The sequence below is a fragment of the Thunnus maccoyii genome, chromosome 19 (genome assembly GCF_910596095.1).
Source record: "Thunnus maccoyii chromosome 19, fThuMac1.1, whole genome shotgun sequence".
NCBI classification, from domain to species: Eukaryota; Metazoa; Chordata; class Actinopteri; order Scombriformes; family Scombridae; genus Thunnus; species Thunnus maccoyii.
The window spans coordinates 20,524,613-20,549,158 of record NC_056551.1 but is presented as its reverse complement, the minus strand read 5'-3'; the positions used below and the strand labels follow the sequence as shown (position 1 = coordinate 20,549,158).

The following is a 24,546-nucleotide window of genomic DNA, read 5'->3' as shown; positions in this document are numbered from 1 at the left end:
GACCACATGAGAAGACAGAAAATATGTTGGAGGTATTGTGGATAAAGTTTACAGTGACGAATGCGACTGAGACCCTTGCCGCTTGTGTGTGTGTGTGTGTGTGTGTGTGTGTGTGTGTGTGTGTGTGTGTGTGTGTGAGGAACATTTTTGAGAGGTTAGCTGTCAGTATTGCACAGAGACTGGTGAGCAGACGGCTCCACTCCCACCTGCCTACCAGTGCTACTGTCACTGCCTCAGATGCTTTTGACTGCACTGTCACATTGAATTCATGCCCACTCCCAGCATGTGTGTGTGTGTGTGTGTGTGTGTGACTGCGTGTGTTTGTGTGTTTATTGACACGAAAGAAAAACAGCGTAACTTCTGATGAACAGCGGCCACTGTGGCCACAAGTGGCAATTACAAGAAAAGGGGAAACTCAGTTTTCCATTCTCATAGACTGGATATGGTGAGGTGTGACGTCACCCATTGGTTTGCATTGGATCCAATTTGAAGCCCAGAGTTGCTGCTTATGGTCAGTGCCATCTTTTCTGTTTGGTTAATCAGCAACTGTTTTGATATTCAATTGATTGTCAAGTCATTTTTTTAAAGCAAAATTGCCAAAAATTCACCGGCTGTAGCTTCTGAAATGTAAATCTTTGCTGTTTTTGTAGTTTTCTGTGATTGGAAATTAAGGATCTTTGGGTTGTGGGCTGTTGGTCAGACAAAAGAAGCAAGTTGAGTACAACAACTTGAGCTTTGGGATAGTCTGAAGGCCATTTCACATTTTTCTGAGGAAAATTTGGCAGATGCAGCCCTACATGGAAGCATCCTATAACATATAACATGAACAATAATTGAAAAATTCAGCAATTGCATCTGTGCTACAGCCTGAACTAATGTTAATGTTCTTGTAGGTAATAGCCCCAGTGATTAAGATTCACAACTGTTTAACACACACACACACATGACGAGATGTACATACATGTGTGTACAGCTTTCTAAAATGTCAAAAAAGTATTGAAACTAAGGCATGGCTGAGAGCACTCACTCATGAGTCATAACTAAGCCAGTGAGGATTACTATTGGAGAGCTGTCAGTTAGTTAGTTGACAGTAACAAATACAGTGGGTGGTCCTCGTCACCCAGATGCACACAGGAACCCACACTTTACAAACTGTACCAGAAACTGCTGAGGAAATAAGGTCCTTGTTTATTGTTTGTGAAGCTAATGACCACCGTGTTCTCTGAGAGGCCGCCTATGTAGAAACCCCCCTTGTGTACTTACAAGCAGTTAAGTTTTTCTGATGGGACTCAATTACTTGTCTTTGATACTTAGGTGAAGCTGTGGTGAGCAGTCGCAAACGTAAATAGGGACTGATGGATACCAAAGCTTGTTGTATCTTATCTAAACAGTAGATTCCTTGATTTAGCCTTCAAAAGTACAAAAAATCCACTGATTGAGACTTCTCATGAGTGAATATTGTATGTTTTCGTAGTTCTCTGTGATCGTAAGTTCAAGATCTTTGGGTTTTGGACTGTTGGTCGGACAAAAGAAGCAATTTGAGTACAACAACCTGATCTCTCACTGTTAGAAACAGCCGTCTTGTCATGTTTCCTCGCAAACTTCATCTAATGTTCTAAAAATAAAGTACACGTAAAAAAGTGTATGTCTCAGTCTGAGCATAAACGATAACAAGAAGAAAACTCTATCATAATATACTATATATATACAAGAATAAAACTAGTGTTTCGTGTTATAGTCAGAGTCACATCTAACTCAAAAATGCCAGTGTGGAGCACCAAGTTATTTAAAATAACTGGAGTAATAACAGGTGCAGGAGCCCAAACAACCCTAAAATTAAACTCTCTCCTTCTATCTCTCGCTCTTGTCTCTCCATCTGTCTCTCCTCTTCCCGTTTTCTCTGATACATAACTAATCGTCTATTAAAGCAGCTGATGCATGGCGCTCTGCTGCTGCGCTCTGCGATCCCGGGCTTCACTGCAGCATCTGCCCACTCTTGAGGGCCCTTATAGCTGCTGCACCCCAGCAGCATGACTCCTGGGTGGGTGGGTGGGCCCGATGCCTTCAATCCTAGTCGTTAGATTAGTCATCGGAAGTGTTGCTGCAGTATATGGGCAGATATTGATGTGGTGCTGTTGTTAGCGTGGCTGGATTTGTCCTAGCCACAGGCAGCTCTAATGCTAATCAGGTGCAGTCAATGGCTACATGGCAAACAGCCACGGTACGGTCGTTGTTTGTCTTTGATTTAAATTTTCACCTCTAATTGTCCCCTCCACAGGTCTTGGGTTGTTATTTAATTTCTGCGGCAACATCATGCATTATACATCATTATTATCATTGCAGGATTTTTCCAGGACATGTTGTTCAGTGATCAGTTTGTATGATCACAGCTTTAAAATAAGACGATTAAAATTCAAAACCACGTTTATCTTATTGATTCAAATGGTTATATCATATTTTAGTGGACTAAATGTCTTCTATAGCTTATAAGATCTTTTCCAGTGACAGTAGGATTAAACTTACTGTTAATTGTATTTAATTGTGAGCCACAATATCTAGATAAGAGAAATTTGTCACAATATAATTATATGGAGAATCATTATGAATTGAATCATCGCCCAGCCCTACAGTCTATTTTACATGATCAGTGGATGTCAGTGTGTTTGTGTGTGTGTGTGTGTGTGTGTGGATAAAGTTTATTGAGTTTTGTACAGTGGGCTTTTGTTTTAAATGGAACATTTCGAATAAAATCATTGATTGACTGAAGTCAGAGTCTCTGTGTGACACGACTGCAGAAAGTGCTTTTGAAAAACTGGAAGAAATAGTCTGAACAGTTCGGTTATCATATGAAAGAAGTCATCACGACACTTTCAAACGGAGTGTTTATCTCCTCATGTTTTCTGTAGGATGTGTAAAGAGGTTTGTGATTATTTTATATTTTTATTTCAGTCCATCTCTCAGTACTTCCCCCAGCTTGTTTGTGGCACTCAGCCACAAGCCCATTTGTTCCTACTAAAGACGAAAGTCAGGAATATATACTTTTACTTTTTTGAAAACTATATAATTTCCTATTTTGGTTGGGCACTGTAGTTTTAAGCAAATGTCACTAAAAACAGGAGTAAATAGTGTATGTTTTGGGGACTATTTTCAGCTGCGGGTTTATCACTATGGATGGTGTATGTGGGATCAACTCTGAATGAACTGCAGTACTGATATTGATGGTAATGATGGAACGATGTGACTCATTGATGTGTTTTTAATAGTTTTTGGACAGCAGTGGAGCTCCATGGCACAGAGGAATAAGCTGTATCCGGCTTTTCATACACAGACAATACTTGATGGTATCAATTCATTGTTGGTTTAATTCTTTTCGTGGGATTTCTCATAAGAAAAATGCAGAAAATCACAAGACTTATCCTCAAAGTCTGGTTCAGTTTAGGTTCAGACACCGTGAGAAATGAATGTCCTGAATCTGCTAAAAGAAATCATAAAACTCTACAGCTGTGTGGCCACTGGGCCACCAAAGGTGGTGGTGTTGCGTCAGTAGGATCATCTCATAATCAATCCATGAATAAAATATGATCAGGTTATTTTGGGAAAGACAGACAGCAGATAGTGAAAAGGCAGATAGCATTTTGTATTTGTTTACCGCACTCAGTCATTTCAAATGCCACATGTCACTTCCCTCTCTAAATGCAGCTGCTGTAGTATTTTTACTCTGGATTGTCTGAGTCAGTGGATGACCTATATGTATGTGACAAACCGAGACAGTCACATCTGTACACCTCTGGGATTCTCTTCTATCAGCACAACTTTTAAATGTGACTCTTCTGAACTCATGTTTCACCCTCAAATAACCAGACACAATGACACACACATATTCACTGTGTCCTAATTGACCGTTGGCTAAGCCCTGCCCTCCCTAGTTACTGTTGCTATCATGTGCACATAATGACAGATTTACCAATCTAAATTTACCATAACTTTTGAAACAATTTGTCTTCGACTTCATACAGAAGTAAACGAGCAGGCCTTGATTTGTTTTAAAACATGAAGTCAGTAAAACAGTCTTAAATATGCACTTGATGGCTACATACATGCTAACAGGCTAAAAGATTGAGGCTAAAGCTAAGACATCTAAATAATAAAACAGCATTGTTCTTGTGTTCTAGTTAGCCCCAGTATTGTAGTGCACTGTTATTTATAAAAATATGACATTAAAATGTCATCTGTTCTAATATAACCCACGAATGGTTTGGTTGCTTAGTATAGAAAAACATACTTGATCAATCACCAGTGGTTAGATTTATGTTTTAATGTCCTTATTTTCAAAGAGTATGCTTCACTTTTGCTGGAGAAAAGATTATGAGGAACGACTTTGGCAAACAAAGCCTAAAGCTATTGCAAGTTTGGCCAGCATTGCTGGAGGCTAAACTTCACCAAATCCAATAAACAACAGGACAGAGCCGCTGTTGTTACTCCAAAATCAGATTTATACCAACTTGGCTCCCACGCAGTTGACGTCCCAGTCTTGAAAAGGTACTTTATATAATGTATCCTGTACTGTAACCCCACAAATATGTAGTTCCTAATGAATTAGCCCTTTGCTTTTGGAAATTATGCTAGTTTGCTTCCGTTTGCTGCATGCGTTAGAGTTTGCAAATTTGACTGCTGGACCATTTGTGTTTATTTGCCCCAAACAGACAAATTTACCAACTTTTAACGTGTCTATTGCCTGTTTGTTGACACTCAATCTACCATGAATCCTCCATTCAATGGAAAGAAATTGCGTAAAAATTGTACATTCTTGGATTGAGTTGTACAATATCCTAACCCAGATTGTACAGGTTGCAAAACAAGCTTGTAAAATGGCAAAACAAGCCCATTCAATGGAGCGCATTCACAGACGCTGTTATTCTCTCACTACACTATGACATGGATCCATTCAACGCATCGCACTGATGCATAAAAAAAGGTTCGTGTTGGCCAGCTGCCACCCGCTGCGGGGAAATATTTTCCTCACTGTCGAGTTTTTTGATAGCGGAAGTGGCTGCATTACCCATGAGCCTCATCAACTGTTGCTATGGAGACAAAGACAATCCGCCTTGCTTTTAGTCTCAAAACTTTTATTTACTACCATATCTGCTATTTACTTTTAATTACTGAATTTATTCCAAACCGATTAAGATTTTTGTGTGCAGCTGGTTCATTGAGTCGCCCCCTTGGCACACACACACATACACAAACATACACACACACATACAAATGTACAGGCACATTCGACTACTGTTTTGGGTTGTCTGTCGTCGGCAGGCTTCGTTCCACTTCAAATTGCCACCGGTCGGCCGCAACCTGAATCCAAACATCCCTATCTCTGTTAACAAAAGGCGTTTTATAGCTTGCTTGATTGTAAAATGGGGAAGTTGCTCATTTAATTTTATATTTCCAAGAATATTTGGCTGAGGATATATTTAATTTGAAATCATCTTCCTTAAAACATCTGCCTCAATTAATATTGAGCCACACAGTTTGGATTGCATCTGAATGAATGTGAAACAGAACAGGGAGACTTAACAATGGAGAATAAAAGGAAGGAAAAAAGAAGAGGTAGCAATTTCTTGATTCCTCTGCAGCCTCTAACCTTTAAATTATTTTTTTTAATGGGAGCTTTCTCTGTTTAATCTGCCAGTCTTTTCCTTTATTCCTTTTATTCAGCGTTTTCTCCCTTCTCTCTTCTTCTAGTCTTCCACTCATTATTTCCCTCTTAATTTTTTCCATCTCTTTTTTTTTTTCATCTGTCACTTATATCCTCTTTGTCACTCTCCGCCATATAGGCGCCAACTGTGCACCTGCCTCTCTATTAATCCCCCCCCCCACCCCCCCTCCCGCTACTACTTCCCTCCTCACCCTCTGCCACTTCCTCTCCTGCTCTGCCGCCTACACCTCCGCATTGTCTGCCTTCCTAGAGGATTGTGAGTGTGCATGAACAGGCCCACTGATGAGATCAATTATCTATCAGCAGTCACAAAAGTATTGATTTAATACCTCAACACACACTCAAATACACACACACACACACGCACACCTCTCTCTTTGCAATGCAGAGCTCCTTTTGTCCCGTGGGCCTTAGGGAAATCAGAGGCTCTCTGAGTACGCCGTGAGCTCAATTGTATTTGTGAAATGTTCAAGTCATGCCCTAAAATGGGAGCTGTTTAAGTGTGTGTGTAGGAGAAAGTGTGTGTGTGTGTGTGTACTCTGTCTATAAAGCTCAAAAGCCTTGGCCCCTTCCCATGGGGTTACGCATCGTGGAGATGGCTATTATTCTTTTATCATTCGGCTTTTTGTTGTCATTACACATCGCTCTTTGCCTCTCTTCCCCAGCGGTCTCGTCCTTCATTCAGTCTCTCTCTCTCCATACGTTTGATGCCCCTTCTCTTTTTTTTTTTTTTTTTCCTTCCCTGCCCAATCCCTCCACTATTGCTCCCCAGCAGTGGCAAGGTGTTTTATGGGTTGTTTGTTAAAGCATAGAGCAGAACAGGCTCCCCTTTTTTCCCCTGTTTCCTCTCCTCTGCCTCTCCCCCCGGCCCACGGGGAATCGTTGGAGTGCAGCTTTTCCTTCTTTGCCACTCTTCTGTTGCATGATTTAGAGGCAGAGGCTGCGTGATGCATGCATATGTTTGTGCACACAGACACACACACACAGACTCCCCAGAGCGCTTAATCTCTCCTTTCTCCTGCCATTTTTCATTCTTTCACCCAAAAAACAGCAGAGAGCCTTTTCACACGCAGCAGCACAAACACTTACCTAAACGCACATTTAATACAGAATGTCACACGTTATGTTCTCTATCCCTCTCACACATGCAGACACACACACACACACACACACATACACTAGGGAGGCGGTGCATTGCTCTGTCTGAACGCTGCATCGGTTTCCCCTCCATTATCCTGCGATTGGACAGTTAATGTTGCAGGAGGCAAGAGAAATGGAGGGAGATACAGGCCCATAGCTTATACATTTACTTTACAGTTTTTAATGGAATAGCGAAGCTCATTCACAGCGCGGTCTCTTTCTCACGCATCAACCCATGCAGGCACATGCCGCCACACCAGGAAATATGTAGAAAATATATTTGTTTTCAGGCCTATTAATATGCATATGAAAGGATGGAAGGCAGTATTTTTTTTCTGCAGCCTCTCCTAAGACACAGGCAATTATTACACAGAAAGCTCTCTGTCGTTTATCAGAGCTTCACACCTGCAGTAAACATGCTTGGCGCTCTATCCATTGGATTGTATTATCTCATTATGTACAGTATACCTAAGAGAGAAAATTCAACTTGTGCTTTACCTGTGAGCACACTAAGGCTGAAATAAATGTTGTATCAATAGGAATATTTATATACTCAGCATATATCGATATTTATCACAGTATTGTTAAAGTATTGTGCTTTACATCAGAAAAAACTCCCCTTGCTCGGAATCAATTTGGATCAATCAATCAATTTATTACAATAAGAGTCCACTGAAAGTCGAGAAATAATCGCATTGAATTATTGCCTAGGCCTAGTCCACATCCCTTCATCCAACATATGATATATCTTAACAAGTACGTTGTGTATGTAGGTTTTTAAAAAATATATATATTCACTTTGAAGTTAAAGGAAATGAAAAGTTAACTAACTAGTAAACTAGAGTTTTAGATAGTAACATCACAGCTCCAGCGGTGATTGAAGACAGTGAAAGGAAATAAACGATAACAGTGACCGGAATTTTCTTTTATGTTATGATTGCTTGAAACAAGACTAAACATGAAAAAGAAAACGTCTCTCAAAGCAATTTCACTGAATTTCATTACAAAATACCAGCTGCTGTACTTTCCATGTTTTTGGTTTGGATTAAACCAAAACTGAGATACATTTAGTACAAATATGGATATGATACAGAGAAGACAAACATCTAAATGTGCCCAGTTGAGATCCGGTGTGAAACCACTCAGTGTTGACACTGGATGTCTGGAAGACATCAGTCTGGAAGAGGAAAAAGCTTAATTGTTTAAAGGCCGTCTCAATGATATAGAAAATGAGTAACATGTTGTCCTTTTTACTGAGAACCACACAATACTTTGTTTTCACAGAAAAACAAAGTACAGAAATTGACTGAACATGGATGACGCACAAAAACTGACTTTATTTTTCACATATGAAACCGTAAAGTTATGCCATGGTTACGTTACCGAGGTAGCGACTTGCATGTGACGGCACCCACCTGTCACTCAAAGCAGCCACACCCTTAATTATTTGTAACTTTAAGCCTTAATAGAATTTAAAAATGGGTAAGTTATATAAAAATTCACCCCTTGTACAGTTATCATATAAGGGGAAATTAGCTACAGAGACCAAAACCATTTATTGTACCAGGCTGTAAACATGTTTATCTCTGCTGTAAAGATGGGTATTTTAACTTGGGGGTCTAGTGGCCATTCAAGGAACTACAGTTTTTGGCATTTCCGCGTTGGCTTCCTTTTTCAGCCCGGAGGTTGCCGCTTGGACACAACATAAAAACCAGCTATTTAGTTATTTGTTACAATATGTATGACTCTCTCAGAGCCAATTCCAGTAACACCAAAGTTGCAGAATTTCATTTAAGAGATTTCTAATCCCCCAGCTACAGTACTGCATATCAGATTTAATTTAGCATGAACAATAACGTTAGTGTGACCGTCCTTAATGATTTTATTCCGAATGTGAAGCTCCCGCCTCTTATCCTCACTTGCTCACTGGAATGTTTTCAATAGACTTTAACCCTCTCGCTCTCTTTCCATGATAAGTGCTCTCTCATCACTCTCCTCCTCATTGTACTGTCTGACATGATCTAATGAGCTGCTGAAGTAGGGCACACTACCCACTCTCCAAACTGATAAACACTGTGCCCTGCTTAGTTGTGTACAGATTGTGTCAGCCGTTCACAACGTGGTTTTTAGCTGTCTGTTTATCATTGTGCATGATTCTTAGATCCTTACAGCAGGAAAACCTCCCTGCTACGTTTCATCTGAGGTGTATGAAGCATTATGTGTGTGAAATAGGTGTTTGCAAAGGGGAAAATTGTTTGTTTTCTTTCTTTCCTCTATGTGGTAATGCTTTATTTTACAGGTCCCTTCATTTTATACACATTTCCTGGTCATTTGGGATATGTAACAGTTCATTTTTAGGACATTTTACAGAATGGGTGGTGCAATTTGGCACAAATTATAAGAAATATGGGAAAAAAGTGTTAAGTTGGTTACTCGATAAGTATCCACTCATTATATTTGGGTTCATGGTTAGAGTTAGGGTTGTTACTTTGCTAAAAATATCCAGAAATTACATTCTTAACTATTCTTTGACAGAAAAAACATATCTTTTTAGTGTGTAGTTTCATGAGTCAAACGATATATTAGTATATTAGCGTATTAGGTTGTTTCTTAAAAAACTCTGTAATGACTGAGCATCTATCAACAATCTTGTTAACACTTTATTTTACAGATCCAATACTTTCTCACTAACTTCCAGAGCATCTTTTCAATAATTTCTTAAGAGTAGCTGCTGTGTAACTGTCACTTCTTTAAAAGGGTTATGTAATTTGTTAGTATATGGGAAATTCCCTTGAGTCATCATAGAATTTTTAAGAAACAACCCAATACGCTAATATGTAGTTTGACACACAATTTCTGTCTGTTAGAAAATAATTAATGTAGAATTTTTGCAAATTAAGACCTATGTATGAACCCAAATATGAGTATAATAGTTTTTTTCTGTATTTCTCATAATTCATACCAAATTGCACTACCCTTTTCCTAAAAAATAATTATTAAATATCTGCAAATTAAACTGTAAATTGCCAGAAAATTAATGTAAAAGAGGACCTGTAAAATAAAGCGTTATTTCCGTGTGTCATTGTCATACTTCCTAGAGGTCAGTTACACTCAGCTTTCCATGTCCAGTCTTCTCACAGGAATGTCCTTTTTTCATCCTCTTCTTGTTTGGCTGCTTCAGACCATTTCAGGCCATCTGGTGCCCAACACATACACACACACACACACACACACAGACACACACAGACATACACAGACGTATCACAGCATGAGCAGAGATATACAACTATGCCAGAACTTTTTTTTTTCACATTTACACGTGGGCAGAGCAGAGACCTCTATCGGCGAGGGGAAGCAAAATAGAGCACGACAGTCAAGACAGTCAAAGAGCAGAGGCCAGCGACGCAGAGAAGAAAGGCAGGAAGGTAACGAGGAGAAAGAGCAACAAGGGAGGAGAGGCTCTGCAGTACGTTGCCTGGCAACCAAGCATCATTCAGTGCGATGGCGTTGGGGGGTTAAAAAGGAAATGGGGACGTGAAGAGGAATAGATTGAAGGTGGTTTCTAGATGTCCACAAGATAGGAGAAGATCAGTTGACAGCAGCATCACTGACACACCAAACACTCGACTCATTCCTGGTGTTTTACGTATTTATACACACACAGTTTTTACATTAGTATTCAGATTGTGAAATACATAGAGTTGATCTGATTGTAATTCTGTTATTTTGTAAGTGTAATATGTTTGTTTTATTCAGTGAAGCTGTCATACACCAGTCACACCATGTTCAGATGAAAATTACTGTATTGCTTCAGTTGTTACAGGTCTAAAAACATATAGATCACACAAACACATACATACCCAAATATTCTCCTAGCGAATGAAAAACATGTGGACTGGCCATATGAGACAAACTTCTGTCCATTCCCGGATCTGAGAATTGAATTGGCAATCTACTGAAGCAAAGTTAAAGGAGTAGTTTAACATTTCTTGCAGAGAGTTTGATGTTAAGATTGATACCACTCTTGTCGCTAAATAATGACGCTACCACCAGAAGCCGGTTAGTTTAGCTTAGCTTAAAGACGGGAAGCAGGGGGAAACAGTTAGCTTGTATCTCTCGTAAGGTAACAAAATCCACCTACCAGCACCTCTAAAGGTCACTAAATAATGTGCTATATCTTGTTTCTTTATTCCACGCAAAACACGAAATGTAAATACAACAAGTTGTAGTTTTGTAAAGATTATGTGCTGGACTATTTCCTGACGGGGCGCAGTGATTTCCTTTTAGTCTTGTGACCTCAGCACTCAGTACGTTACTCCATGATTTGAATACATAACACTCCCTACACAAACCTTAGGGGAAACGTTAAAATGTTTGTTTTTTTTACCTGTTACCCAGCAGCGATCTGTGTCTTTTTTGTGTATTTTTGTGATCTCACACACTTCTACTTTCTGCCAAGAAAGATATAATGTTTATCGAGGGTAAAACCAACATTTAAATCCAGTATTTTCACAGATTGCACAGCCTGTGCAGCGGATTTGATGTATGTTCCAGCGAAGAAGAAGAGCAGAGCTTAAGTGATGCAGTCTATGGAAATGTTTGATTTAAACATTATTTTACCCGGGCAGTTGTTTTATATTTCCTGCCAGATGTCTTTGAGATCATGAAAATAACTTTGAAGACATAAACGGCTGCTGGGTAACAGGTAAAATTACAGCCATGTTAGCGTCTCTGTGGGGCTGTACTCAAATGTGAGCAAAGCAATATGTTCACAGTGACAATACTGATGTTTAGTAGGTAAAATATTTATCATATCCACCATCTAAGTTTAGAGTTTTAGCATGCTAACATTTGCTACTAAGCTTTAAGTACAGCTGAGACTTGTATTAGACAAATTGAAATGTTGGTCTGATGATGGTGCTAACAGTGGATGTGAATGTCTAAACCAAATTTCATAGCAATACATCCTATAATTTTGAGATATTTGATTCTGGGCAAAAGTGGTAGCCTGACCGGCCACTGCCACTAGCATGGCTACAAATAATAATTTGACTTTCCTGCTAAGGTTTGCATAGGGAACGCTATGTGACTGAATCTTGGAGTAACGTATAAAGTGCCGAGGTGAAAAATGGTCACCAAACTCTCAACTAACTCTTCAGCAAGAAAGTGACATTTTGGGAAATTTACTGTATGCTTTTTCAAACTATATCTTTGTATTATGTACCTACACAGGATACATTTTGTTCTCGTCCCCCTGCCCTCCTGTTTCTCTCACACTCCCACTATCATTAACTGTCCCATTTCGCTTTTGTAATGTCTCCTCTCCGATGCTGTAGTGGAGAGAGGTGAGTCAGCAAGAGCCAGATAATTGGGGCGATAAGTAGAGGGTGGCAGATGAGAGAACGGGGGAAAAAAAGAACATCAAAACAGGTTATTACGGGGAAGGGAGTTGCAGGAATCATGGCAAAGACTTAAGTAATTGTTGATGATTAAAGAAGTGTGGACACGTTGGTTATCTACACAGGGGGAAGACTCTGTTGAGGACAGATGTGTTTGTAGTGGGACTCATGCTGCCGTTGTCACATGGAGGTGATTGTGTCTGCCATAGTTCCTCTTTTGTCAGTGATAATAGCCAGTTTTAATGTATTTATGACCTTCTTATTACTGTCTGGCACAAGTCATGGTTTGTCACATGTCTAATTTTAAACATGTCTCCCTCTCTTTCTGTCTCCCTCAGCTGATTTCAAGTGATGCAGATGGGGCCATCCAGAGGGCAGGACGCTTCAGGGTGGAGAATGGCTCGTCAGATGAGGTACAATACATACATACAATACATACAATATGATGCACTTTTGTACACATATGCATCCCCTATTCGTCCATTCACTCCTGTCTTGCTCTCACTTGACCTTTTGAAATAACGAGCAGCCCAATTAACAACAGGTAGTAAATGGTGCATCTCTTTTGTGTACCATTTTTGGTTGATCAATTAGGGAAAAAAAATAAAAGACGAAAATAAAAAAGAAGCTTGACTCAAATCAGTGGTCTTCTTTGTCTTTTGCTTCTGTATGTTGCCTATTGTTGTCCTGAAATGGTGATAGTCAGTCATTTATCACTGATGACACTTTATTGTTAACCCTTACACACTGTTCGTAGTCTGACCGTTCACAGTATCCCCTCATAATTAGTCTATATACCAAATTTCTGAACCACAAATCTATTTTTCAGTCATGAGTAGCTCATCAGTCATTAATTAATGGGTGATTAATCCTTAATGAAGCTTTCAGAGAGCAGAGAGAGTGTATTCTTTAGGTTTTACACTTTTTGTTGTTACGCTATTTGTAACGTTCAATCACGCTATAATATGGTCTCATGTTACCTAAAAACAGGAGAACATAACAGCCATCATGAATTCAATTCATTTTATTGAATGTGAAGAATGCAACATTTTTGAATGGTGATTTTTGAAGTTTTGAATAAATAAGTTTAGATATTTCAATTTTTGTATATTCTGAGTCACTTTGGGGAAAGTCATAAAATTTCAGGCTAAAAGAAAAGGGTATTTTTACTGCTCCCAAATGTAAAAATTGGTAAAATTTAACCTGAATAGTATATAAGAGTTAAATGGTACTTAATTACTGTAGCTTAAAGGAATAGTTCATTTTGGGAAACACACTTATCTGTTTTCTTGCTGAGAATTTGATGAGAAGATTGATACCACACTCTAGCAGACAGTTAGCTTAGCTTAGCATAAAGACTGGAGACAGGGGGAAACAGCTAGCCTGGCTCTGTCCAATGTTCAAAAAATACATATGGCTAAAGCTAACTAAGTAACAGTTATCTTGTTTGTTTAATCATAGAAAAACAGAAAGGTAAAAACTGAAATTTTGGGTTTTATAGGGAGTTACATGCTGCGAATATTACTTTCAGAGTGACAAGGGAACAAGCAGAGAGTGGAGGTGTTGGTAGACAGATGTTTTTACCTTTGGACAAAGCCAGGCCAGCTGTCTCCAGTCTTAAAGCTAGGCTAACCACCTCCTGGCTCCTGCTTCATGCTCATAATTCATCTTCTCATCTAACTCTTGGCAAGAAATCAAGTAAGCTTTCATTTTCCCAAAATGTCAAACTTTACAGTCGTTGCTTATTGCAGTGGTTACCAACCTTCAGGTCAGGACCCCTACAACAGGCCAAAAGATCCATCTTAAGTGTCACAAGATGATTAATAGGACCGGAAAAGAAGAAAAGCCATCAGTCTGCAACATTCATTTCTCCTATCTTTGCTTTTTCCTTGTGAAATATTGGACACTCTTCCTTCTCTGGTCACTGAAACTTATTTAAATCAAACAATCTGAGCAGTTTGCAGGAGAAATTTATTTTTCTTCACACAACTCATAGACAAACCTAAAGCCTCCTGTGATGAGGGGTCGCAGGTACAAACTGCCTCATATTAGGGGTCACTAAACAAACAGTAACTGAATTAGCTGCAAAAATTGTATGTAAACATAAACAAGCATAGAGAAGAAATGGTCGCATGTCACACGATCACTGAGTGAAAGACAACATAACCTGTATTTTATATTGGTACATGCATCAATATGGACATCTGCTATTTCCTTTACTGCTGCGTTACATAAAAGGTCTTTTCACCCGCCATCTTGCTCACCAGATCTCCTCATGTCATTGCCGCTATTTACAGTCGATTGACAACATGTTATGCCTTTGTCAGCAGCCAGCTTCCTGTTTTATGTCCTTAAAGTAAAATGTTACCAGATTAAAGAACCATCAGCACTCTCTTCCCATACAGTTTGGGACTTCTGTTAATTAACATTGTGCTTTCATCAAGTTTTATTTTGTTATTGGTGTCTCATCCTCAGTGCAGTTTAGACTGATCTTAACATTTTGTCCATCTGTGGCCAAAAATGGTGCTGTTTCTCACATCCTGATATGATTTAGGACGTCATGTTACATAAGAGAAAAGGCCCACTTCCAAAACTTTAGCCTTAAAATTCTAATTAAAATTATTGATGTCCTCCAGATTATTTACGTCATGATACAACAATGGTGATTACATAAAGACAGACTCAAGTTTAAAGTGCTTTGCTGCATCTGATGTCCTATATTGTAATCGCTGCATTGTGTAACAGTTTTCCACAGAAAAGACTGCTGTGACTCAAGCTGTGACCATCATGATGATAATGTGGTGTGTGTGTCTGTGTGTCTGTGTGTCTGTGTGTGTGTGTGTGACAAACAGACTTCGGACTACACTCCAGGAACCTGGAGGAGAACTGATGTCCATCTGGAGAATCCAGAGTACCACACCAGATGGTTCTTTAAATACTTCCTGGGAAAAGGTCAGTGTTTCTCTGCTGTGAACACACATAGAAAGTGTTAGATAGAGAGAGAAATACAGCGGGTGGCGGTGAGGGAGAGCCTATAAACTGGCTCTCAGACACTGCAGAAATAAAACATCCTCTGAATTTCTTCCCTGGTCCACAGGACGTTTCTTATCTTATGCAGTCAGCCTTGTCCTCACACTGCACCGCTCTTCATTCAAGGCCAAAACTTGTTAGCATACAACCATATCCCCACTGAGAGTCTCAACTACACTCTAATCCTGTACACCACCCAGGGAGGAAGCCTATGGAGGATATACAGGCTCACCAAACGGAGCAAAGGCTTGCCTCCAACAGATAACACAATTAAGATTGGACTGTTGGCTTATGAAATGAGCCCAGCGTTGTGTGTGCTGAGGGCTAGCAGGAGCCACACACAAGAGCAGCCTCTGAGATTGTTAAAAATTTAGATTTGGTCACCTGCTCCTTCACCTTTCTGACTCTCATCATCTCGCACACCCTCATTAACACCCTGCCTGTCCTCAAACTCACACCGTATGCGATACAGCAAGTCGCGCGACAAAAGATCATCGGGTTTCTTTTTTACCGTGACTCGAATTAGGAAGAAAGCCTTCAGCTGAAAGGTTGAGATAAAGGACGGAGCCCGAGTTAGATGGAGATAATTGTGAAGGAAAGTTAGACAGTGAAGTCAGCGAGTAGGAGAGAGAAAAAAACTTCTTATCCACAAGCCAGGGTCTATTCACACAATGGCATGGCCAGTTTAAAATGAGCCATGTCTCCAGAAACTTGGCTCGACCTGTTTGGACTGCAGCTGAGCCATCTGTGTCTTACAGCCTGAGCAAAGCTGACTCCATCGTACAACACAACACATTATGAACTCTAGGCCAATTATTCTAACATGAGCATTTCCTGTTTGATGAAGCACCCAGTTTTGGTAGAACAATGACTTGAATTTCTTCATGATTTGATGAAGAAGAATGCAACTCATTGTCTTTGTTTATGTAGAGAGATAATTCCTGATTGTAGAATGTTTTCGTAAGACAAAGCCTTGAGCTGTCTGGATAATAAATATGTAATTGCATCCCAACCTTGTAAAGTCGTGGCTTACCCAAAGCATAAAAACATGGCTAATGGAGAATTTAAATGGGGAACGAAAGAGAAATCCTGGAATAAAGATGAAACTTTGGAAGAAAAGAAAGCATTAGATGAGGACAAACAAAAGGAACAGCAGCACAGGCAGAGATCCTGTGTTTAATTGGGTTTGGAGGTCTGGTCGGCATTTGTTTCTGAAGATGTTACCCTGTCAACCAAAGAGGTAGAGGCATGAATGTGCGACTCGTCAGGAGATCTTTGTCTGTGCCCATGTCACACAGAGAGTACCGGCGACAGGGAGTAATAAATGAAAGGTAGACAGAAAATAATGAATGAAAGGGAAGAAGGGAACACAAAATCACTTTTACGGTTGTGCAGAAAACCACATTTTCTACCTTAATTATGTGAAACTAAAGCATCAGTTCTCCAGTCACTCTTTGATATTTTTATTGTCACATCTACACGTTAAATATCCTGTATAATTTTATCTGTATATTATCTCTTGTCTCCCTCAGTCCACCAGAACTACGTGGGTACAGATGCAGAGAAGAATCCCTTCTACCTGTCGGTGGTCCTTTCAGACCAGAACAACCAGCGGGTTCCTCAGTATAGAGCCATCCTTTGGAGAAAGACGGTGAGTCCACTATCAGATCCTTTACTTTACTTTACAAGTAAATGTCCTGCATTCAAAATCCTACTTAAGAAAAAAGCACATAAATATTATCAGCTAAATGTACTTGACGTATCAAAAGTAAAAGTACTGGCTCTGCAGACTAATATGGCCCCTGTTACTAATAAATTATGTATAACATTACAGTACTATATTGTTCATACTGATGTATTAATGTGTAAGTATGACTTAACTGTTGTGGTTGGTCGAAGTGGAGCTAGCTTTAGGTAGTTAACTCCAGCAAGGCCACCTTCAAAGGGTCCCAAAATAAATCTGACAGGTTGTGAGATGATGGATGAGGTAGAAAAGAAGAAAGACAAAGTTCTGCTACACAAATCTGTGTTAATTTTTTGGACTTTTCTCTATTCTTTGCTGTTTTTTTATGCTGTTCCTCTTTGAGCTTCAAATAGTTATTTAAATGAAACCATCTGAGACGTTTAAAGAGGAAATCTCTCTTTGGTGGAGCTGGTAATAACTCATAGATGTCTGAAACACGACAAGGAGCCTGAACTAAACATTGTTTTTTTGTAAAGGGTCACAAGCCAAAAAGGCTGGGAAGCACTGGTTTAATCCTTAACAAGGCATTGTAATATGTATTATTTATACTTATTATATCAAGTCAATTACACGTCCACTATTTAGTATTTATAAGCAGTATATAAATATTTAATAAATGGTTTATAAAACAGTAAAATGTAGCCACAAAAAGATATGTTTTAATATATTTGCATTCATTATATACCAGCATCCAGTTATGGGTGCCGACAGGAGGAGTTACAACTACATGTTATAAACCATTTATTAACTGTTTATATACTGCTTATAAATGTTAAATAGGAGGACTTAAAGTAAATTGTTACTATAAAGTCCAAATATACAGTAACATCAACCTGGACACACCTTCCCATTCACTTTAATGAGAAAGTGTGTCCAATTTTTGGACTGGTACTGTCTATCTATCTATCTATCTATCTATACATATTTATATTTATTTATTTCTATATATACATACACTTATATGTTTAGATTCTTATCCATTATGCAAAACCATCAGTTAGGCAGCAGTCCCAAATTTACTCTGCAGCATGGCAGTAACCCCAAACATACAGCTAGATTCATAAAGAACTATTTTCAGCAACAAGCAGAACAAAGAGTCCTGCAGCAGATGGTATGGCCCCCACAGAGCCCTGATCTCAACATTGCGGGGTCAGTCTGGGCTTATACAAAGAGACATAAGCAACTGAGACAGTCTAAATCCTCAGAAGAACTGTGGCAACTTCTCCAAGATCCTTCTAACAACCAACCTGCCAACTACCTTGAAAAACAGTGTGCAAGTGTCGTGGGTGGTACTTTTTCTGTGATCTAAATATGAGAAAGAACAAAATGGCATCTTGGGGGACTATGCTACACTACTTTTTAGTCACCATATGTGTGTATGTGTGTGTGTGTGTGAGAGAGAGATGCATGTACATTAATGTGTGTTTGTAGTGTGATGACTCAGCTTCATGACCAAGATAGCTTGGATCTAATTTTGGGCTCTAGCCTCATCTGGAACCTGATTAGAGTGGTGCACCTCCGCTGCCTGATCACATTTATTTGTCTTGTTTCTGTCAGACTCTAACTGGTACAGGATGTTGTTGTTGTTGAACGGCTTTGGTTTAATTTGGTTCTCTGTAATTATTCTATGACTGATTGAAAAATGTAATATGTGCGCTGTGAATATCTTTCGGGGTGTTACTGAGTTTACAGGATATTCTTTTAAAAAATTAACAATAGTCTGTCAGATTTGTAGACGAGTATTTTATAACCCTTCTCAAATAGCCTCGGAAATCAATTCCGAGTTACAACAAAGCATGATCTGAGTAAGTGGCTCCTCAGAGAAAAGGCGATTGAAGCCCACTGTGCTAAGAGTTTGTAATCCCTGACCTGTGTCCTCTTTCTTCGCTCAGGGCACTCTGAAGATCAGCCTCCCCTACAGCCCCACCAAAACACTATCAGTCAAGTCCATCCTAAGGTGAGAAGTGCAGCCCTGAAGCTCTAAGCTGACACAGTTCATCCACTCGTTACAATCCATATACACTATAAGAAGTTGACATTGCTGGTGAACTCGCTGCTGCTGCTGAGACAGAAAGACTTGCATACAGTGTTGCCAGATTTGACACTAAAATGTCCACTTTGGAGAAGTTTCTATAAATCTGCACACATACACAGATAGAAGTGTGTTATACTATTATTAAGGTGAAGTGTAAATACAAGCATTTGCCACCAAGCTGTGTTAGTATGACCAGATTTTTAAGCCTCCACCAGTATATGATGATATTTTGTTACAATAGCACTCACACATGCTTGCATCTACACGACAGTAAACACTTAACCTCAATAGCAGTGTAGCATGCAGTGCTGGGAAGGAATTTGGCCCCTCAAAGCCCCCCGTTCAATTCTATGGTAGAGTACGAGTAGAAGAGAAGAAAATTAAGCATTTGGTTGAAAGACAAACTTCCAATCTTCTGTTTTATTAGTATAAGTTAGGCAAAGAACAAAGGTTGCAATATGAAATACAATCTCCCCTAGGTCTTTTGGATAACATTACATTACACTTAAAAAGTCTGCACATACTGTACTGTATATGAACAGACGCGATGAACCTTGTTGTAATGAAAGCCCTATTCACACCTAACATATGATCTATATTTGGATAAATTATTTGAATAGTAACATCTGATCAATGGGTCTTTGCATTTGCGCCTGGTATTAAAATGTGTTCTCATTTTCTCAGTTGTGCCCGCATTGTAATGACGGCGGTAAGAGGTGGAGCTAGGTGACCCTTTAATTTATTTTTTTTTCCTTATGAATGAGGTCACGCTGTACAGGTTGCATTGACACCTGGCTGAGATCCGATCACAGTGTGTATTTGCTTATCCAGATAACATATCCAGGTACAGTTTGCATTTTACTGCCAGGTGTAAATGGGGCAGAACTGAAACATCATTCGATCAGTGCCAGTAATCAGTCATTGTGTGTCAAGCCAACGAGTACATTGACAATCTCAATTCTGCAAACTGAATGAATGGAAGGGCTGCCCAAAAACCCATTTTTACCAGCCCACTCACATGGATTGTCGCCCATTTGGTCAATAAACTGCCCAATCTGGCAACACTGCTTGCATAGTTTAACAGTGCATACCTTAAAATATTTTATACAGTATATGTTCAGTATATACAGTATGTGCAACATTTTTGGAAAGAGTTATATTTTCTGGTCACTCATATCTTCAATATTATGTTTCCAGTAGTGTTTGAGCAGTGAAGTAGATGTCATGAGTGACTAGTAACAGAGTCTAATGAGATGAATAAAACACGAGATCGGAGATTATAAATTCCTCAAACTGAGCTCGAACTCTAAATGAGTACAAATAGTACAAGCAGGATGAGAAATCCCCTGTATCAGGTCTCACTCATTACTCTGTGTAACTCCCTTGGCTATCTATCTTCTAATCAAACCTCAACAACCCCTTTTTTTTTCATCACTATTTCCTCCACTCGTCTTCCTTTCCTTCCCCCACCTCCCCTTCTCCCAGTGCAATGAACATGGACAGGTTTGAGAAAGGCCCCAGGGAGATCCTCAACCCGGAGATTCAGAAGGTGAGAGTAACACCAATGCCAGGCCTGATCAGCAACAGCTATACTTTATATCCTCGGGCTGTGTCACCTCCACCTGCAGTGCTGGTCAGTGTGAGTGATCACTGTTCTGTCCTCTTCCCCTCAGGATCTGCTGGTGTTGGAGGAACAGGAGGTATGGGATGATACAGCGCTCACAAATCACTTTAGCTTACTCATTGATTGATTTTTGTAGTGATCTGGGTTTTTTTTTTCAAGGTTAGCAGCTTTGTTTGTGATTAACAACAGTTATTTTCATTTGATTTCCTATTATTTTGTGCCCTTTTTGTTTGGTTTTCTATTTCCATTCATGTTCACATACACACATATTATAACAGAAACCAATCTGATTCTTTATTGATTCTTTATCTGGCAAATGTCTCTGAAAAAGAATCTTTAATATTGTCTTTAATCTTGTAAGTACTTGTCTTATATCCTGCCATCTAATTGCACACTAAATTCATGCTATTAATCCTGTGTTTATGTTGGATAATTCATCTCTACGTGTATCTTTGTTCTTATTCTTAGGTAAAGAGTGATAATAAGTTGCTTCTGCGCATCTTTTGCATCATATTTCAGAATCAGAATCAGACTTTTATTCAACAAGTACATGTGTACAAGGAAATTGTTTTGGTGCAAGTGTGAGAACAGCAAAATGAAGAAATAAGATTAGATACCTGAAGAAGAGAGATAACAAAGTGTAGTAAAACAATTGTAAATACTTAATAAACATTACATTTTACATAGTATCAGCACTTTATATCAGTAGAAAATAATACTAAATGTATGGATTGTTAATTATTTTGTATCTTTAACCCAACTTGAATTTTGTAGGGTTCTGTCAACTTTAAATTTGGCGTCCTGTTTGCCAAAGACGGACAGCTCACAGATGACGAGATGTTTAGCAATGGTAAATCCCAATATACCCAACCTTTTTTTGTAGGGTTCAAAAAGTATTATGCAGTAACTATACAATAAAAGATATCTGCTGAGTCAAATGTTCTGTGTGTGCCTGTTTTAGAGACGGGGAGTGAGAGCTTTGATAAGTTTCTCAACCTGCTGGGTGACGCCATCACGCTGCAGGGATGGGCAGGTTACCGCGGAGGGCTCGACACCAAGAGTAAGAGAGATGAATCACATTTTATGAAAGGATTTTTTTTTTTTTAAAGTCTGTCACAAAACAATACTTACATGTCCAAATGTACATTGTTAGTCACTGTAATTGTTCCCCCCATCTTTAATGTCTGTAACGTAATCCCTTCTTAATGCAATTAGATATAAGTTCAGTTAATATGAGGTTTCAACTGTTTGTCTAGAGAAGCAGGTATCTAGTAACTATAGCTGTCAGAGTTAGCATTTTTAGTACGAAATGCCCTCTTTGTGAACTATCCGTCTACTTCAGTTCAGTAAGGAGACACAAATAGGGAATTTTGTACAAAAAACTGTGGAAGATAACACTTTCACCCACAACAAGAACTGAATTTTGTCCCCCATCACTTATAGTACATGGAAAGGTACAGGAGGAACAATTACAGTGAACAAAATCTCTTAATGTACATGCTGGTATTGCTAGTATAGTATCACAAAGTAAAGATCTTCAAATATGCAAATATGTTTTCTTATTGTCCTTTTCTGTTTCTGCTCTTTTATATTTGCAGATGACACTACAGGAATTAAGTCCATCTACACAGTGTATCAAGGCCATGAGCTCATGTTCCACGTGTCCACCATGTTACCCTACTCTAAAGAGAACAAACAGCAGGTGTGTGTCTGCATGTGTCATCATGCATTTTTAGTCATGCAGTCAGTCAGTCTGTCGGCCAGTCAGCAGTCCGCTATAGGGTGCATTGTGATGCTGTTTGGTACAGATATTTATGTTGCACACAGGATGACTCGTAACTTTTTCTCTGGCACCATCATCAGGTCTGAATTTCACTTTGAATCAACTACCTGTAAAACTAATCAACCTCAGCCATAGCGCTCTCTTTTTAGTGCAAACATTAGGACGCAAACCCCCTAAACTAAACTAAGATGGTAAACATTAGCATGTTAGCATTTAGCTCACAGCACCATCACTGCTGAAGTACAGCCTCACAGAGCTGCTAGCGTGGCTGTAGATTCTTAGTCTTGTTAAATGTTTACTCATCCAAAACAGACAGAAAACAACTTATAAGAGAGAGAGCTGAGGTCTCATGATGTTTCAGACTGATAACACTTTGATAAATATTTCTCCCTCTCTACTCTCCTTCCGTTGACATCCAGTTTTTCTCTGCCTCGCTCTCTTTCTGCACTTCTTTCATACTTTGCACCTCTTTCACCTTCACGTTTTACCACAAACCGGCTATAAGAAGTACACAGGTGTTGGAGAAATTGCAGAAACTTTCAATGCATATCGGTCACAGGTCTTCATCTCTCCCATTTCAACAGTACACCGATAGGAAGGCAGCACTATCGCAGCCAACTTGGCAAAATATGGTCACTTTAGGAAGGAAAGGAGAAGAAAGGATGTTATTACCTTACTGTAGAGCTCCATTCTGTAATGCCAATATTAGCGAGTATGATTTAAAGCACCGGTGCTTAGCAGATCTGACACATAATTGGATTTCTTCTTCAGATAAAAAAAAAAAAAACATTCTGGCGATCAATAATAAGGAACACTCTGTGCTAGTACAGAGTGTGGCTGCCGGCCTGTCTCTCATCTCCCATCCACCTGAGTGACAAGAGCTGCATTTGATCAAATGTGATTGTACTTCATCCCTGAGCACAGGCTCTTTCTGCAGCATTAATTCAGTTCAGCTTAATTAGCGAAGTGTTCATTTCACCCTACAAAACAAAAATATTGGATGTAAAGAACAGCATCCTAAAAAGGTTGACCTGTGTAGAGCCTTAATGGCTAAAAAAAAAGTTCATTTTGAGTGTAATGCTAGAGGAAAGGCTACGTACTGATTTATTCATTTTGGAGCGTGATTGTGCAGAAGTCATTTCATAGCAGTCTGCCTCTTAGATAATGAAAGAGGCTGTGTGCAAAGTCAACATTTTGGCCCGTGCATTGCCCTAGAAAAAAGCTCACAGTGCTAAAAATGGGACAAAATGTGTTTTAAATTTTGATTTTTCTTTTTTTACAAGTGGAATTTATGACTGGATGGTGGTGCCAGAAGAGTTACAGTAGGGGGGTCACCATTCACACTCTGAGGACCACACATTTCTACAGAAAATTTCATAGGGAATCTGGGTTTGATTATTTAGTTTTCCAAATACCTTGACATGAACCAAAGAGTTGGACAAGGGTAAATTTTGACTTGATAGTTTTGTAAACCGAAAGGTCGGACAAGTCACCAAAATTGTCAGGAACCATCCATGTGTTGAGAAGTTGAGATCTGAATAAAAAAAACCCAGAAAGACAAAAGCTAATAAAAAGAGCAAAATATATTAAATTGAGGAGGATGGGTGACAAAGGGAATATCATAAAATAGCAAAATAGAGATGATGAAACATGCAGGTGAGACAGGAGTGAGTGCAGTAGATGTGCTAGATGTTGCTGCCTCTGAAGTTTTGAGATCAAAGAGGTGAAATTATCACAGCTTCCTAAAGTATTTATGGTGTTGAGAGCTTGCCAAATGTTTTTCATGTTAGAATGAAACTCTCTGCGACACAAGACGGACCCAGAGAGAATTATCACCCGACTCCGCAACTCCCTTCAGCTCCGAGGAGCTTTTTAGCGGTTTTTCGGCTAATTGTTTTGATTTTACGCCCCACAACTTTACTGTTTTGGTTCAGTCTCAGCTCTCTCATGAGTGTTGTTTCTAGCAGCAGGGAGATGTGTTGAGCAAAAAAAGCTCTGATAAACCCACTCACACTATATTCCCAACACCAACAGCTGACAGACCAAGTTGGCAACTAGCTTGTGAAGACTGTGAA

The 24,546-nt window shown here is 39.3% G+C and overlaps 1 protein-coding gene across 6 annotated transcripts in view; it reads left to right on the top strand.

Moving 5' to 3' along the window:
• garnl3 (GTPase activating Rap/RanGAP domain like 3) overlaps positions 1-24,546 on the top strand; it is an 83,691-nt gene that overhangs the window by 38,304 nt on the left and 20,841 nt on the right. For all 6 annotated transcript variants that reach the window (XM_042395038.1, XM_042395034.1, XM_042395035.1 and 3 more), the window contains 9 exons: positions 12,594-12,668; positions 15,108-15,207; positions 16,818-16,936; positions 18,922-18,986; positions 20,550-20,613; positions 20,738-20,764; positions 21,463-21,538; positions 21,650-21,748; positions 22,287-22,390. In XM_042395038.1, coding sequence (XP_042250972.1) covers positions 12,594-12,668; positions 15,108-15,207; positions 16,818-16,936; positions 18,922-18,986; positions 20,550-20,613; positions 20,738-20,764; positions 21,463-21,538; positions 21,650-21,748; positions 22,287-22,390 — 729 coding nt within the window. The remainder of the gene's footprint in view (positions 1-12,593; positions 12,669-15,107; positions 15,208-16,817; positions 16,937-18,921; positions 18,987-20,549; positions 20,614-20,737; positions 20,765-21,462; positions 21,539-21,649; positions 21,749-22,286; positions 22,391-24,546) is intronic.